This window comes from Blennius ocellaris (assembly GCF_963422515.1).
Source record: "Blennius ocellaris genome assembly, chromosome: 4".
Taxonomy (NCBI): Eukaryota; Metazoa; Chordata; class Actinopteri; order Blenniiformes; family Blenniidae; genus Blennius; species Blennius ocellaris.
In genome coordinates, this window is record NC_137653.1 from 4,289,825 (window position 1) to 4,306,864 (window position 17,040).

Sequence of the window (17,040 nt, forward strand, 5' to 3'; positions counted from 1 at the left end):
GATGGACATTATAGGCCATGCGATGGTGCATTGGGAGTGGAAGGAAGGATGGGGGGTGTTCAGACGAGAGTATTAGTTTGACATTCTGAGGAGTGAGCAGGCGAGCAGTTAGCAGCCGTCTTAGGCAGAGGCAGAGTAATCATCAGGGGTCTCTTTCTGCTGATTATCAGCCATTCCGCTGAGTGTGGAGGGAAGCCAGCTGCCTGTGGGCCAGAGAGGCTCTTTTCTTATGTTCGGCCAAACTGATATGGAGGCACAGCAACGGAGCCCCCGGTAGGCTTCCGCTGCCGCTGCCGCAGGCTCCCGGCGGTCCCACTCGCTGGCAGCCGCCAACCCCAACCTGCACAACGACCTCCGACCTGCGGTGAAGTGACATCTCTCTGCACACTGCCTGCCCGGGACGCCCAAATCTGATTTCCCCCCCCCCGAGATTCAACCTGGCCTCCACTGCAAAACCTGCCTGGAACCACCAGTTAACTCAGGGACTCCAGCAGCAAGAGGTCGAAAAACGGAGCATGCCCAGAGTGAACATAGTCAAGAGTGTACGAGAGAGAGAGAGAGAGAGAGAAGGGGAGAGAGAGAGAAGGAGAGAGAGGGAGGGTTGAATCCAATTATTTTCAATAATAAAGAATGCCACATCAAAGGTGGAACTTCCACAAGCTCTCCACAACTGCATGGCGTACGAAATCAGGTCTGGAACCATGAGGCATATTGGCATGCATGACTTTTATCAATTTAATTACTGAAATCTTAATTTGAGGCAGTGAGAGCCAGAGAGAGAGAGAGAGAGAGAGAGAGAGAGAGAGAGAGAGAGCGAGAGAGCGAGAGAGAGAGAGAGAGAGAGAGAGAGAGAGAGAGAGACTTCACACAGAGGGAGCTGCTTTCTTTTCAGAGGATGGGGTTTGTGAAAGTGATCATCGATGCAGGACGGAGTCGCGGTGAGATTGCGGCCCTCGTCTCAACTCCCCCGGGCTCCATGGACAGAGAGCGACGCCCCGTCTGGAGATTGAAGGAGGGTCATTTGGTGGCGGCTGATGCCCACAGACCAACTGCTGGATTTCATTAACTCCTGTGGTCAGTCCGCCTCTCGTGGCGGAGAATAGCGCCATAATGGGGACTCCAAGTTATTTTCAAGTGGCCGAATGTTAATTATGAGGCAATGCAGACTTCTATTACTCGTTCATTATAGGTCATCTTCAGCTGGACCCAAAGTCAAATCTCACAATGGAGAACCACGCAAGCTATGGAAAAAAAAGATATATAACTTTCAAGCACATCATTTCCCTCTAACTGTGAGAGAGGCAGCATTGATCAGCAGTAATGGGGTTTGAGAAGAACGTATGAGCAGTGATGGAGTTAAGAAGAGCAACACATGAGCCGGGGAGAGCGTCCCTCATCACTGGAGCGGCAGTGCTGCCGTGGCTGATCCTCCACATAGATTGTCTTTTTCTCTCCCTTCGCGTTGCCTCGAGTACAACCGAATTCCCTCCGTGCCTCTGAGCAACGGACATCGGGGATCGGAGCGAGCGGGATAAGGAGTCAAGGATTTCCAGTCTCCAGGCTCGCATGTTGCTTCCTGGTTCTGACAGATAGGAATCACGAACGCGAGGCCGGGGCGCGAGCGTATAATTCTCCACATTTTTTTTTTGACTCATAGATCCAGATGTGTTGTTTCTGCATGGATTCCAGTCAGTAATTACCTCTCAGCTCCTGCCCACCGATGCCATTCTTTCCCTGTCATTACCCAGTCCACGGCGTGCCAAGGCCAGGTGACAAGCAGATGGGCCTGGCTGGTGCTGAACCGAGTTCCCGTCGCCCCATTCTGTGTCCCCCCCAGATATGAAACCACCGTCCAGCCAACGCCACGTCTCAGACGCTGGCCTCTCCACGCTCTCTGTGCCGCGGTCCGAATCCCACCGCTCGCACCAAAGCATCAGTGCTTCTTTCGAACCATTTGTTTTCAGGCAGCACTTTTGTGTTTTTTTTTTTTTGTTGTTGTCGTTATTTCCGTGATAATGCGTCAGCTCCTGTTCACTCTGCAAGCAGCTCATTACAGAAGATAAACGGATGTGAAAGCGCCGGGTCCGGCTCCAGCCCCTGTCCGTCACACCCCATCCAGGCAGCTAAGTGACATATTACACCTCATAAACTAGAATTACCGCCTCACGGTGGAATCCCTCCGCCAACCGGCAGAGTTGCGGGTTGACTTAAATGTCTGTCTAGACTCAAATATCACATGGAGTGAAGACGACGCACGACATGAAATGAAAGGTGCAAAGGGAAGGTTGTCCTGTGATGCTGCATTCACAGAAACGAAACGGCCGTGAGGTCGCGGCGACCTTGACATCTAACCAGCGCAAATCTGACGATTTCATTGAGGAGGACACGTGTTCATTTGGGCTCTAATGGATTCTTTAAGATATTCACACATGCATCCATCTTGTGCACCAAACTCGAAAGTCAGGGACCAATCTTGGGCCAAATTATCTCTGAAATATGGGATTCATAAAAATAGGACACCAGAGAAGGCAGAGTGTCTTTCGGTTTTTCGAGAAAACCTATTAGTGGTTATATGTGTTGTGTGTGAAATCCAAATAAAAGCAAAATATGTCCAACAGAACGTCAACCTTTGTCATTGTTTGACACTCTATTGATAAAACACATTTGTAAATGAAAAAATTAACTTATAATTAACTTGAAATGAAAAAGTTAAAACAAAAAAAGGAAAATCAAACAAGACTCAGCTCAATAAAATAGGAACCAAATGAACCAACCGAGATCCATGCAATGGAGTGCCCATATTCATTTAAAATTATGCTTTATGTTCATTAAGAAAGAAGCCTATTACGTTTCTTCCAATTATCAAGTGAAATTTTCCTTATTTCTGACATCATATATGAACTGTCTTTATTTTATATTGTAGGGTATTTATATATCTATATTTTTTAAGTTTAAGTATATATAGTAAACCATAACAGAAGATGTGTGATAAATATGATTGCAAGAGTTTATATGGCCAGTGTTTTTTTTCTTTTCCCCCTACTATTTTTTGATATATTATAAAGCAAATAAATTGAAAAGCGGTTTTGCCCGTCGCAGCAGCAGCAGCGGTAGATTGCACGGCCATAGAAATCCCCAGAAAGTCATATCAAGCATCATGTATGTCATGATATAAACGTGTTCATGCCGTCACGAATACACGCAGGACAATATGTAAAATCAAGATAGAGTGTGAATTGCGTGTGCAGCCGACGCGTGCTCTTTACACCGAGGTGGGACGAGGTATCGGCTCTAAGTGAGAGGAGATTAAAAGCGGGAACATTCGCGGCCACTCCAGCCTCACAACCCATCGCCCCACTCCCATAAATCTAAAAGATATGCATTATACAAGCAATGAACACAATAACATATTTGGCGTTCTGGTGATTGTATTTTGCTTTTTTTTTCTTGCAGCAGCAGCAGAAGCGGCGGCGGTCTGGTAAAAGAGTCTCATTGGAATTCATGAAATATTTTTGTCATGGCACAGCGCTGCAAAATCAATACATTAACTTCGCCGGGGGGGGGGGCAACTCCTCTCTGGAGATTGTGTTTATGCACCCTGACCCATTCGACAAAGTGTTGTGCATTACATTTAAATTGGAGGAATTATCTAATACATACATTTCAGACACATGTGGCAGACACACGTCACATGATACGACGTGGGCTCGCTCCGACGGCGAATGCGGCGGAAGATAAACGCGCTTGCTTTGTTGGGATTGTGTTTACTGGCGGCTGCCCACGAGCGCGGACGTTTCATGATTTCACACCGTGGACAACATACAGTGCTCGTATATAATGAGCGGGGCATATATGTACTGTACGTTTTGTGCCACGCGCTCGCATTGTCGGCGGCGACGTGGAGCAGCTTTGATATACGCGCATCGTGCAGAGTAGTCGTAATGGGACGACTGCATAACGGCGGGGAAATGCTGCCGTCCGTGTGCATGCGTGTGAGACTCCTATACACGTGTGGATTTGTGCTGTGCTGATGGGCTTATTATTTTATGGACTGCTGCTCTCTTAGTGCTCCTGTGGATGTGGCAGGCGAATAAAGATTGAATTAAGATAAAAATATAGGAGGACGGCGCCCAGAGAGCCCGCGGCAGAAAAAAAAAAAAGATGTTGTCTGTGGCTTATTTATTCCACTTTTCTTTTGATTATTGGGGAAATGTTGGTGCCAAGAGTCACATTTTCATATTTTGGGTTGTGCCTGGCGACATACAACATTAGTTTTGCTTTCTGAAAAGAAAACCAAATCGGAGTGTTTAAAGGAGATTTGCATATTGGACTTTAAATATTACGAGGCGGCACATTTTAAAACGTTTGCTTTTTTTCTTTTTTTTTTTAAATTCATCGGGGTCATTTTTATTGAAACTGCCAAAGCTTTGCTTCACTTGCAGGAACATTAACAATACCGTCATTATTCTGGACTCAGCATCTCACCTGAAAGTGGAGAGACGAGAATAAAAAAAAAGGGGCTCCAGGTTCCAGATATTGGGTGACGTTTTAGGGGAGCCTCTGCTTCGAGGACTGACCAGCAGTCACAATATTTATAAAGAGGTTGGATTGACTTTCTGAAGAAAATCAATATGTGATATAGCCTACATGCAGTTGTGAACCTGGGAGGTAATGGGATCTTTGCAACGCTTGGCTAACAGGCCTCCACGCCTGTCTGTGGTTATTTCTCTCCCCAGCCTTTCACTTGCCGCTCGCCCCCCCCCGCCTCACTTCACCCTCTGCTTCACTTCCCCTGATAACACGAACAGACATTATAATGGACAAATGTTAATAATTAATGTCAGAGCAATTGGAGACAATTAAGTGTGTTGACTGGACCATTAATTTTCCCGGAGGCGGTTGGAAGCGGAAGGAAAGGAATCCCATCTGCAGAGGCAGGAGGCCCTATGATTTGTTCCCCCCCCCCACAGAGGACCACCTGGACTTTCAGGTGCAGGTCAGTCACACCACAATCGATCGCTCCCAGTCAAACAACAAGTCTACTTCTCTATAAACTGGCGGGGAACTCGATCTCCAGACACAGTGGGAAAATCATATAATTGACTACAAGACTCCTCACGGAGGCGACGCCAGCCCAAATGGCGATTATATCTGTGTACTTCAACGCAGTCTGAAGCGTTACAGTGTCTATCTCGTGAAATTGGACGTATGAAGCGAGCAGGTAGGTGTGTCAGTGGACCTGGTGACAGGGTGCGTTTGATTTTGAAAATATTTTTAAGGAAATGTTTATTCCTGTTCCTTAAATCTAAAGTGAAATGAGAATAAAACTACTGGTGCACACACGGCGCAACAGGTGAGCCTTTATCAGATGATGTAGAACAAAGGCATTATTCACAAATAAGGTCCAATTACGACAAACTAGCTGTGACATTTGTCTTCACTGAGGTTTAACTTGGCCACGGTGTGTGATTACAGATGATAATATTATATATAAAAAAACTAACAAACATGAAAAAAACACCAGACAATTGAAAACCGCCTCTATTTTAGCATTCTTTCCATTTCTCTAATTGTCATTTGAGGCTATAAACCATCATCGCTTTGCAAAAAAGGTACAGTTTGCTTTCCATCTGGGTCGATGGCTCAGCGGTATGCGGCCTTGCTGAAGAAGCTAATTACATGTTGCATTAGTGTTAATAAGTTATACGGGGCTTTGACGTGCCTCAGCAAGTAGCGTACCACCAGAGATGACAGCGTGTCTCTTGGTAACGCCGGCACTCGGATGTCATGCAGCCTCTGCCAGCGCAAAAGCACATCCAGACAGCACGAGCTCTGACACCGTCTGAGAAAAGACGTCTAAAAAACAGCCTTTTTGAAACGTGGACGGAGGGGAAAATGAAACCAGTGAACAGCTGGTTTTAACGCGGGTTTTGCCGGACGGTTGCATCGGTTACGTTCACCGTAGCCTTGAGTAAATGTTTTGGTTATCGGTGCGTCCGTCGGTGTGACGGATGCCGCCACCGGCTGCTGTCAGGGGCGACGCATGATGGGGCTTACCTAACTCCAGTGGGCTGGTTTTTGCGAGGCGCGTGATTGGCCGGCCCCGCCAGAGAATGTCAGTTGGGGGAGACAGCGCGTTAGACTATAATCACGCCGGTCTGACCTGACATATCGTGACACTCCCGCCACGGCCCCGCCACTCAGCACGGCGGGGCACAGGTTGCTAGGCAACAGGCTAAAAGGGGAGGGAGGGAGGGGGGGTTGTTGTGTGAGACTCCAGCATGGGTGAAGGCTCGACAGAAATGACAGTGACTAACATGGAGGACCGGGGGAGTAGAGGGGGGGGGGGGTTTGACAAGGTGTTCCTCTGAGTCCACAAAATAAGCCTCTTCCTCTGTGTGACCTGCCGCTCAGCGCCAGTCCTCACATATTCCGCCGCTCACGACGCGGTGGAGGCCAACGGAACCCGGGCGTACGCCGGGTTTCGCCACCCGACAGATCGGAGATGGGATTGTTGTTCAAACTCACTCCGCTTCCACAACGCCTCGTGTTTGTTTCAGCAGCTTACATGCTTCCAGTGCTGCCTGATGGGACAGCGCAGCAGTGGGGAGACGTTGCTGAACTGTTAACTAAATTAAAGTGTCTCAGGGAACACCTTGTTAGTCTTGTTAGTCTGTAGTTGTAGAGCTACTGAGCTGTGGCAAGTTTTTTTTTTAGTTTTTTGAATACTCATGTGAGCTCCATAAGAGCTAACAATGACATGTCATATATTAGAATCGAACATTCCAATTATTTCAAAATTGTTAATGTTTTACTTGTTTAATTTTTTTTTTTTAATGTATATTGCAAAGGAGCGCTCTATATATTTTCAACCAGTAGTTGTTGAGTATTTGCATCTTGGGATCCGGAAACGTCCGGCTACAGATGCAGGATGTTGTTAACAAGCCGTTCAAAGGCTTTAAAATACCGAATCTCAAACTGTGTGCGGAGACACGCTATGAGAGGAGCAGGTGCGACAGCAGAGTGGCGATAACCGCAGTTAAACCAATAGACGAGTGTGAGGAATCAGCTGTGGATACTGGAGAATGTGGTCTATTTATAAAACTGTGCGCACCACCAACACTTTTTTAAAAGTTGTATAATGTCAACGTGTGCGTCTGTGTCTCCTAGAAATGTTAAACAGCTCGAAAGGGATTGTGACTAATCGGTATCTCACATAATATCCAGTAATAACGATGCCACCATGCTATTAAATGTGATTTTAAATGTAGACACCGCCTTTGTTGTACCGGAAGACATTATGATTCCATTCCCAGCGTTTGATGTTTCAGACAAACTTGAAACACAATGCAAAGGGTTGTTTGCTGGCATTCGTTTGGTCTGAGCTTGTTGACTTCATCTGCCAGCCAGGCCTGACCTCAAACAGCCACTCAGGTTGAAGCTGGACGGAGACAGAGATGGAAAATGGGGTCAGGTCTAATCAACATTGCTGTCATGATTATGTCCAGTTCACTCCAGCCTGTAACCAGGCAACAAGCTCTGCTGCCACAAAGCCGATGTGACAGTGGCAGGTAGATTGAAAGTCGAAGGCTGGACAGGAAGCTGGGGCGGGCGGGTGGGCGGGTGGGCGGGCGGGCGGGCGTTTGGCCCATCGCAGCCCAGTTCTGTCCAGCTCGTCACCCGTGTGCAGGCATCGGCTCTTCCGGAGAACGGCCAGGCGAAGACGGGCTCCTTAAACGAAGACTCAGCCCCGTGTTGATTTGCGTATCGCCACGAATCGGGACAAATGTGGGACGGGAAAACGTGTTCATCCCAGTCCAGTGAATAATACCTTTTCTTTTAGCTCCAGGCGGGCGAGAGCAAACGAGGGCACGCTGCACAGCAATGGTCACACTGGCAGGATTTAAGGTATTAAAGGCTTTTTTCTGTGCATGTGGCAATAACATTCACAAAGTCCTTCAGTGAGCCAATAGGCTTTAAGCCAGTTGGGATATTTTTTTCTTTCTTTTTCTGAACCTCTTGAAATATATAAGTTACTTGAGAGAAACGGTTTTATAATAGCGACAATGATGCGTCAAGGATGTGACATTGTGATGAAAATTTCAGTGAAGTACATACAAGTTTGCAGAAGCCATAGAAAAGACGGTCTTGTATTCACCGAGCAAAGAATCGGGACATTTTTATTTCTTTTCAGCGCAAGAAATAAAAGGATACTCACTGAATGGACACAGGCTGATTCATCTAATATCTCACACACATTTACATTTGAATGTGTTTGCAGTGTGTGTGTGAATGTGTATGTGTGTGTGTGTGTGCAGATGCAGAGCAGATCAAAGTTTTGTCACAGCGCGACGGGAGAGTGAATTCCCTGCAATTTTTAGCACTTTTACTCCTCCGCGCGCCGCTGATGTTTGTGTTGTTGAGAGATTTGTCCGCTCTCACCTACACGCCGCTCGCACACAGCAGACACCGAGAACGACGACAACACGAGTCGCAAATTTGTTTACGAATTTATCACGCTGTTTAAATTCAGTCATACAATGGAAATTTTAGAGGCAAATCTGAAAATCCTTCAAGCCCAACTACAAACGTGTTGCAGATATCTGAAACATCTTCATATATTTAGGACAATTTATTTTAACTTTAACAGCTAGTACTCCGTCAACTACACTAATCTTTTTGTACCTCAGTCTTACCAAGTTAGGATTTCAATTACATATGTATATATATTCTTGGATTTAGTTTTTTCATTGTCACTTAATCAGTTCAGTGGTTCTCGGGCACAAATCTGCAATATAAATTCATTAAAATTATCCCGTCTATCTAAAATAAACCTATGAGGACGTCTCAACGCGTTATTTATAACAAACACTTTGAATCCTGATACTTCGCGTTAAAAACCGAGACGTGACTTTACTATTAGTGAACAGGCGTGTAACCACATCGCAACCAAAAGTACCAGGAACCTTCAGCATCTGCAAAGGTTCCTGTGTACATTGATTTCTCTGTATTTTGTGTATTAACAAAATGAAACGCACTACACCTCCGCTCCAGTGGGGGGTGGCGGAGGAGTTGCAGTGTGTGCTGTTAACATGGGGGGGATCATATTGATTTAAGCTCCATGTATTGAAAAAAAACAAGCAGATAAATAATTGCTACGGGGAAATTAAATACGTGGCTACAGTTTGCCCGTAAGCCATCGTTTTGACACCTCTGGCCTACGTATCGCTGCACCGCTGATGGAATTATACAACACATCGGGGAAACTTAAAGTCCATTGAAGTTTTACGATTTCTAAAAATGATGAGCTCAGTGAGGACTCTTATGCAATTTTGCACAAAATGCTCAACATGCAGCAAAAAAACCCAAATAAAATGAGTGATTTTCTCGTGGGCCTGAGCGCTGGTGGGGACAGTGAGGAGAAACAGACGGCACTTACCACGGTCTCCTGCGGACGTCGTACAGGTCAATCTTGTTGGGCGCCCTCCACGGAGTGGCTGCAGAGTGCAGTGCAAAATGAGTTGCAGTGCACTGTAGGATATTTCAGATCAGATTAGATCAAAGTAATCATAATTTCATTCTGTCTATCGAGTTACCACTACAGCCATCTGATAAGAGATTGCCAATGTTCTGCAGCCGCGGATCCCCAGGGTCAATTTAGACTTTATCTGGCCGGGAGTTATGAGGCAGACTGTTGACTCGCTGGCCTCCGTGCAGCCTACCTGGGTAGTATCGCGTCACCCCCGTGGCACTGCCAAACACCTGCCAGCGCAGGGAGCTGTCCTCCCTTCGGTTTTCGATGAAGACCCGCTCCAACGCCTGGGTCCAGTTCAGTTCGTTGAGGATGACGGGGGCTGTGGGAAAACACACACAAAGACGAACGCACGGGGTAAGAGACTTAAACCAGACGTTCACCTGTATTTAAATCTATCAAAAAGTTCTATTTCTGCTGCAACGGGGAAGTGATTTAAAAAAAGAAAATGTAAATGAGCTCAATAAGCCCCAAAAGTAAAAATATAAACTACAAGAGACAAAAATAGTTCCTTTTTTTTGGGGGGGGGGGTACTGAGATGAGTGGTAAAAGTTTTCAAAATGTGACATCAGAATTTCTCTTTGTCTCTAAATCAAAGGTCAACTGTCTTCGCTGAACAACCTTGTCTGTGCCAGCGCAAGTAAGCTAAACACATAAGAATGGATGTATGCAGGCAGCTCGGCCGGCGGTCGCCATCCGAGCCTGGCGTTCGTCTAATCTGGGCGATCTCTCCGAGCGCCGCGGAAACGGAATTGGAGATGACCTTGGCGGAGGTCACGCAGCGTGCCACTGGCGGCACGCGGACCAAGAAACCACTGCGGAATTTCTGAAGGCAAAAAAAAAAACTCATGGAAACTCCCGTCTGCGAATGTCCACGAGTCCACGTGCGTTTAGAGGGTTGGTGGAAAGCACAGCAGAGAGAAAGGACGGCTTTATGGGCGCATGTGTGGTCGCCTGCATAAATGTGTGTTTTGAGTTATAACGTAAGGTCACAGATAGCGTGGCGGTGGTAAATAGATTTACATTTGTACAAAGAAACATTCATCATCATGTCAGAAGCGAGTGGGCTAACATGTTGCCGCTGGAGGAAAAAAACACAGCCAACGTCAACGTGTCATTACTGTCCTGACTGCATTCACACTGGATTTCTTCCACTTGTGATTTAAATGACATTTTATATATTCATGCCATTATTGTACAATATTTATCTGGACGCACGCGCGCGCACACACACGCTCAAACTAAAATACTCTCAGTCTTGTTTTAATAGCTAAGCTGAAGTCAAAGATGGGGAGTGCAATCAGAGGTTTAATAGCCACCTGATTAAAGAGGAAACAAGACGAGGCGCTGAGCTGAGGAGAACTTCACTCGCTCCTCTGATTTAATTACTCAGCCAACCAAAGCAAGATAAGCCTCTGAACCGGCAAGTCCAGCTTTTCCCCAACCCCTCGTTTGAATTTCACACAAATAAATGATCATTATCCACTTCGCCCATGCTTTTTCAATTACAGCTCGGTCTGTGACAAGCTGTCAGTTTAGAGGTAAGAAACGCCACGCTAACCTCTGAAAGATTCCGAATAAAGAAGAATTAAACAGCATAACCAGAGACAGTAGCTGCCAACCTCGTTGCCTGGAAACCCCTCACCTAAATTCACTCCAATTTCTGATGTGCAAAAATATAACAGTGGATCAAAACGTTGGCAGCCTCATGCGCTCAGACCAGCACAGCAAAGCAGGAGGCTTCAAAATGAAAGCAATGGGCAGTTTACCAGGTCTGCTCGGGATTCTGGAAAGCGTCTCAATATGGTTTTCTTTGACATGTGCAGATCTAATTTTAACAAAGCTCAGAGCAGGAAAACCCTCGGGCCCAATATGTCTTCTTTAGTCGCCCCGACCCGGGTTCCAGGACCTGGAACCACTGACCTAAACCGGTTGCTGTTGTTGGCATTTTTTTTTTTTTTCCCTCACCTCAACAGAAAAGCATTGGTCTGTTACCATCCTCTGAAACAAAAGCATTCAAACACAGACGGCAGTGTCTGGAAGACAGCACTGTATAAAAGCCAAATTGCTGCCATAACCAAGGGGAGCTCCTTGACATGTTTTTCTGCAAAAAAAAAAAACATCATAGAAACAAACACAAAGGCAGAACGGAGGTGGATAGAGCCTCACAAAATGAGCATAAACATAAAACCCCCATTTGGGGGGGGGGGGTGATTGATGGAAAGAAACAGAGAAATTAACACGAGTGAGTGACTGTGTTCACAGCAAGGAAAAATGTAATTTCTCACCCATGAGGGCAAAAGAGAGGGAGGGAGAGAGAGGGGGGGGAAATAAAATACAAAAGAAACTTCCGCTTAAACTGCTAAATCAAAAACGGTAGAATGTAAGGCCACACTTTCAGGAAAAAAAAAAGTATTATTCTGTTTGTTTTCACGTTATGTAAGGAACGTCAGATCGAATTCACCATCATTTAAAAATATTTTTACGTTCAGACGGAAATAAATTGACCATAAATCTCAAGATCCCGCCCCCTCTTTATGTGGGCGGTATGAAGTGAAATATTTCTCACATGTATATATGAGGTCATCATTAGTCAGTAATAAAAGGGTCAAAACACTTCATCAGAAATACATTAAATGTTCAATGTCACCGTAATGTCAAACATAATATACATTATTATTAATGACTTATGGAAATGAAACGAAAGCGATCCAAGACGTAGGAGAGCAGATGACATTGGTCCAATCCCCAATTGCATACTGGTCATTTAATTTTCCTCTCGCTGTCCAATGGAGAAATAAGACATACAGTATTTTTGAGCATAACATGAAACATAAACCCAAAACAAGACATGAAGTACAAGAGTGAGAAACAATCTGTGTCCGAAGGGGGTCGAAGCTACGCGGGTTAAAGGGGACGATCCACAGGACGATAGTGGGATCCAGCTCAGTGGGGGGTCTGGAGACGACGGCAGGAGTAAGAAGGAGTCCATCAGAGGGACGGTTTGGTGGGAAAGTGCGAGGGACGACGTCCAACTGGTTTTGGTCTCACATGCAGGAGAGATGACAGCCGAGGACGGAGCTGCCAGGCGGGAGGACAAGGGGGAAGGTCGCCGTGTGGCTGGTGGTGTCGAGGGGGAAACCGGAGGCAGAAGATGATATACTGTCCAACTGTCACTGGTGACATCCAGTCACAAGAATGTATTTATTATTCACTTTCAAAGTGTCAGGTTTTTTTTGTTTTTTAAAAATTCCCCCCCCTAGCAACTTGATTTGTCAACTTCTTGCTGTGCGGTTATTTAAAGCTCGATTTCAAAAAGGAAGCAGCGGTCGTGAGCGAAAGAGCTTCATGCCGTCTCTCATGACGGTGCCTCTACATTTCCAGATCTTCCAGATCTTCCGAAGAACTGGAGAGTGAAAATCAGCGAGACCGTAATCGAGTCAGATTAAAAAAAATAAAATAAATAAAAACTCTCGGCAACTCGCGAGCGTTTAACCAGACCGGCGGGCTACATTTTCACCGATATTTGCGTGGAGATAATCAAGGAACCGAACCACGCTTTTCAATTTCGCCGGGGCCAATGCTCCGTGGTCGGAGAGTCATCTGATTAACGTGTAAAAAGTATTATCCTTTAAGCATGAGCTGCCGCTGCAGTATCCTGCTGCGGCGGCCTGCAGCCTGTTTGCCGCGAAGTCCCCGGTGCCCTTATCTGGAGAGGCGCTGGGTCTGTAATGATGGGTGTCCCAGACGGGCCAAGGGCAAAGAGACATCCCCTGACCTCTACTTCAAAAGTGGTTGCCGTCTCAGCTCCTTCGACTAACAATCGAGGCTTTAACCAAAACTTCTGGCAATGCGGTGTGAAGAATTATCTCGCGCGAGATCTCCTGACTTATTACTTCCTCCGACTTACGCAAGCGGGATATATTTCTGTGGCTGAAGTGGAGCTGCCACATTTTACGGATGTTTGTGTCCAGAGCGATTTAACCTGCGACGGTCGCATGTGATCCGCCTTCACGTCCCGGACGACTCTCTGCACACGCGGGCATTAATACAGTAATGCACATCTGCCGGTGATCTCTGCTGCAAAAGCGGCACATCACAGATAAGAGAACACAGGAAACTAATTCTCTTTGATTTATTCAGTTAGGATATGCTGTGACTTCTCTGGACAGTTGATAAAAAGACAAATTTCCCCTGGGGGTGGGGGTGTTGTGGTGGGGGGGGGGGGGGGGGGGGGGGGGGTGCAGACAGGCAGCATTGGTCTCATCTTTCACATGAAACGCGCCTCTCTCCGATATCTTTAAAAGGTAATTCATCAGCGCGCCGCTCCCCTGACATTTAGAGCACCCTTGGCTTTGCCCCTTTATGGAGCAAGACTGCACACCGAGTAGGGAAACAATTATGATTGGGATTTATGAAGCATCTCTGCGTAAGATCGTTCCTCAACACCACCTCCACCCCCCCTGCCCACCATTACCTCTATCCTATGACCCCCCACCCCCGAACCCCTCGTACTCACATTACTCACACTGATGTGCTCGAGATAAAGAGCTCTCTAAACCCCCGCATTAATTCATATAACATAAATGACTACATGATTTTACTGTACACAGGAAGCTGGAAATAAAGAAAACGGGCACAGTTGTTTTTAATACATAATGAAAGGACGCAAGCGGTCTCCTGTCAGGAATCCGTAACGCGAATGAAGCCAATCGCGTTAGCGGGTTATCTCGGAAGAGTCATCGCCGTTAACGCCGTCACTGCCATTAAGTGTCGACATATTTGATTACGTAAAGTGGCGGTGGCGTCGCACAAACCTCGTGCTCACGTCAAGGTGACATAAATCAAGTTGACAGGTCGGGCGACTTCGAGGGTTAATAAAAAGGAGGTATTCATATCAGTGGTGGTGGGGAGGCGTGGGGGGGAGAACAATCACTGTGTGCATTTCATCCACCAGATAAAGAGAAGTAAACACAGATTTCTAGTGTGTGTTTGCTCAATTACTCCGTTGGTGTTCAGATAAATTAAGTCATGTTTTCTACATGTTCAGAAGTGTAATTTGTTGGTTCCTCGTCATTCTACTGAGTCACATTTTTTTGCGTATTTCTGTCAAGCCTTAGGGTAAAGCACCCCCCCCCAATTACCCCCAATGTCACTGAAATCCCCTGAGCTTCAGCCTTAACATTATCGGCATTTGTCCAATTATATTTGCACCACTTTTCTTCCACAAAAATCCATCATTATTCTGCTCTTTAAATATCGTGGTGCATCTTCCCGAGTCGGCACAGTGGCGTGGTGATTAGCGCTCTCACCTCACAGCGAGGAGAAGAAAACCGTTTGTTTGTTTTATCACACAGGCGGCGAATGCAGAGCGACGTTCAATGTCCGTTTTCGACCCGTCCCCGAGGAGCATGTGGGTTTTCGTCACATAGTCCAGTTCACAAAATCATCTCGTTATGAGGCATGAACGTTAAGAAATCGTGTTGACAAAATCTGAGGAGTCGACAGTTTTTTTGTGTGAAAAAACAATAAACGCTTGTGGCGTCGATACCCGATCCAAGCGTTGTTTTGTTTTCAATGTTTCTGGGCGAAGTTCCCTACAGATCGGTCGTTCCTCGACAGGTAACTTTTCTTTTTTATCGCCAACCTCTTCCTCCTCCGCCTTGTTTATCAAGGGCTGAATTTGGGACTTGGTGGACGGTTAAAAAGTCTGAACCGTAAAATCTTGACCAACTGCGATGGGAAACCGGCAGCATCTCACACAGTCGGGAGAGAAAACATTAAAAAAAAAAGGATTTTTCCAGAATATATTTGTGAAGTTGGCTGGGATTTCCTCCAGCGTCGTGTGAAAGGACAGAAGCTGTAGATAAGATGGATGGATGAAGATGGCTTATTTGGACTTTACTTTAAAACAAAGGCACAATATTTCTACAGTATTTAGTAATTAGTAGATACTACTCAAGTGACAGGATTTAGGGTGAATCTATTCGTCACTTGGATTTAGAAAATGTTGATCTTTCACTGTGAATGCAGCAAGACAAAAGGACGTTCTCCGAGGAGACAGAGTAAGACAGAGGGGGAAGATTCCAGCGTACCTCCGGAGTGCTCCTCCAAATACTTTTTTTTTTTTTTTTTTCTAATTAAAGAAGAGCAGTAAATAACAAACACATGAAATGTAATTTGTGAGCCTGGTGGTGAGTGAAGTGGAGTTTGCTGTGCTGACTGTTCTAATTAGTGTGCTGGTAAATGATAGTGCCCCTTCACTGGGCACACACTATAGGGTGTTGGATGGGCGAGAGAGAGAGAGAGAGAGAGAGAGAGAGAGAGAGAGAGAGAGAGAGAGAGAGAGAGAGAGAGAGAGAGAGAGAGAGAGAGAGAGAGAGAGAGAGAGAGAGAGAGAGAGGGAGAGAGAGAGAGAGAGAGAGAGGATGAGAGAGAGAGAGAGAGAGAGAGAGAGAGAGAGGAGAGAGAGAGAGAGAGAGAGAGAGAGAGAGAGAGAGAGAGAGAGAGAGAGGAGAGAGAGAGAGAGAGAGAATCTGTGAAGTCGAAGACGAATGAAATGCAGCCTGCAGTGTTTATACCGTCTTTCTCCTCTTTTGGTTTAACTTTAAATCCCTTTCTCTTTCCCCCCCCCAACTCCCGACACTCCTCCTCCTCTCCCCTCGCTCCCTCTCTCTTTTTCTCACAAATCACTTTTGCTTTTTTTTTTTTTTTTCTCTCCACACATTTAAATCTGGTTTGATGTTGAGAGGGGCTGAGTTGATCTCCAGCGTGGCGTGAGTTAGTTGACAGGGAGGCTTCTTCCACTGGAAGGAACCTGGGGCGTGCGAAACGAATACAAAGTGCATGTACTGTACACACGCCCACACACATGCACGCGCACACACACACACACAAAAGGCCACCCACCGACACAGACGACACTCCACATTTAACCAATGCAAAGCTTAAGATTACTAACTTATCACCTTAAGATGACAAACGAAGCATTTTAGGACGGAAATCTGAGGCAGAAGCAGCAGTTAGTGAAGGGACAGGTTGAGCCGAATATACGGCAATACGTAACACAAGCGTGAGTCTCGTTCCTCTCAGCACTATTTCGCCTTCCTCTTGTGAAAAGAGCCAAGCTGCTCCATCAACTCTCCAGATACATTTTAAACAAGGTGAGACAAGCAAAACCTGGAAGACACAAATCTCTCTTTTATTCTCCAAAACTCATACTGAGCTTCAGTTTGGACTTTTTTTTTTTTTTTAACTGCATAGTACATATTGTAGTCTTTTTGCAGAGGTGAACAGGATGGTTATTTTTGCCCTGCAGCTTCCCGGAGAGGATTCAACTGCAGGCCAAGAGAGCGCTGCAGGAAAACGGGAGCCGACTGAGAAAGAGCAAAAAGTTCAGGCTTGTTATCAGCGTTCTAAATGTCTTGTTAACTCAAGTCCTGGCAGACCTCCGACTTTGTTCAAACTGCACACTGAACTTAGGCCATCTTCCTAAAAGTGAATCCTTC

The 17,040-nt window shown here is 46.0% G+C and overlaps 1 protein-coding gene across 1 annotated transcript in view; it reads right to left on the reverse strand.

Moving 5' to 3' along the window:
- Positions 1-17,040, reverse strand: part of cacna2d2a (calcium channel, voltage-dependent, alpha 2/delta subunit 2a) — a gene marked incomplete at its 5' end in the record, with an annotated part of 149,895 nt that overhangs the window by 29,321 nt on the left and 103,534 nt on the right. The window contains 2 exon segments of the mRNA XM_080495601.1: positions 9,440-9,497; positions 9,723-9,854. Coding sequence (XP_080351727.1) covers positions 9,440-9,497; positions 9,723-9,854 — 190 coding nt within the window.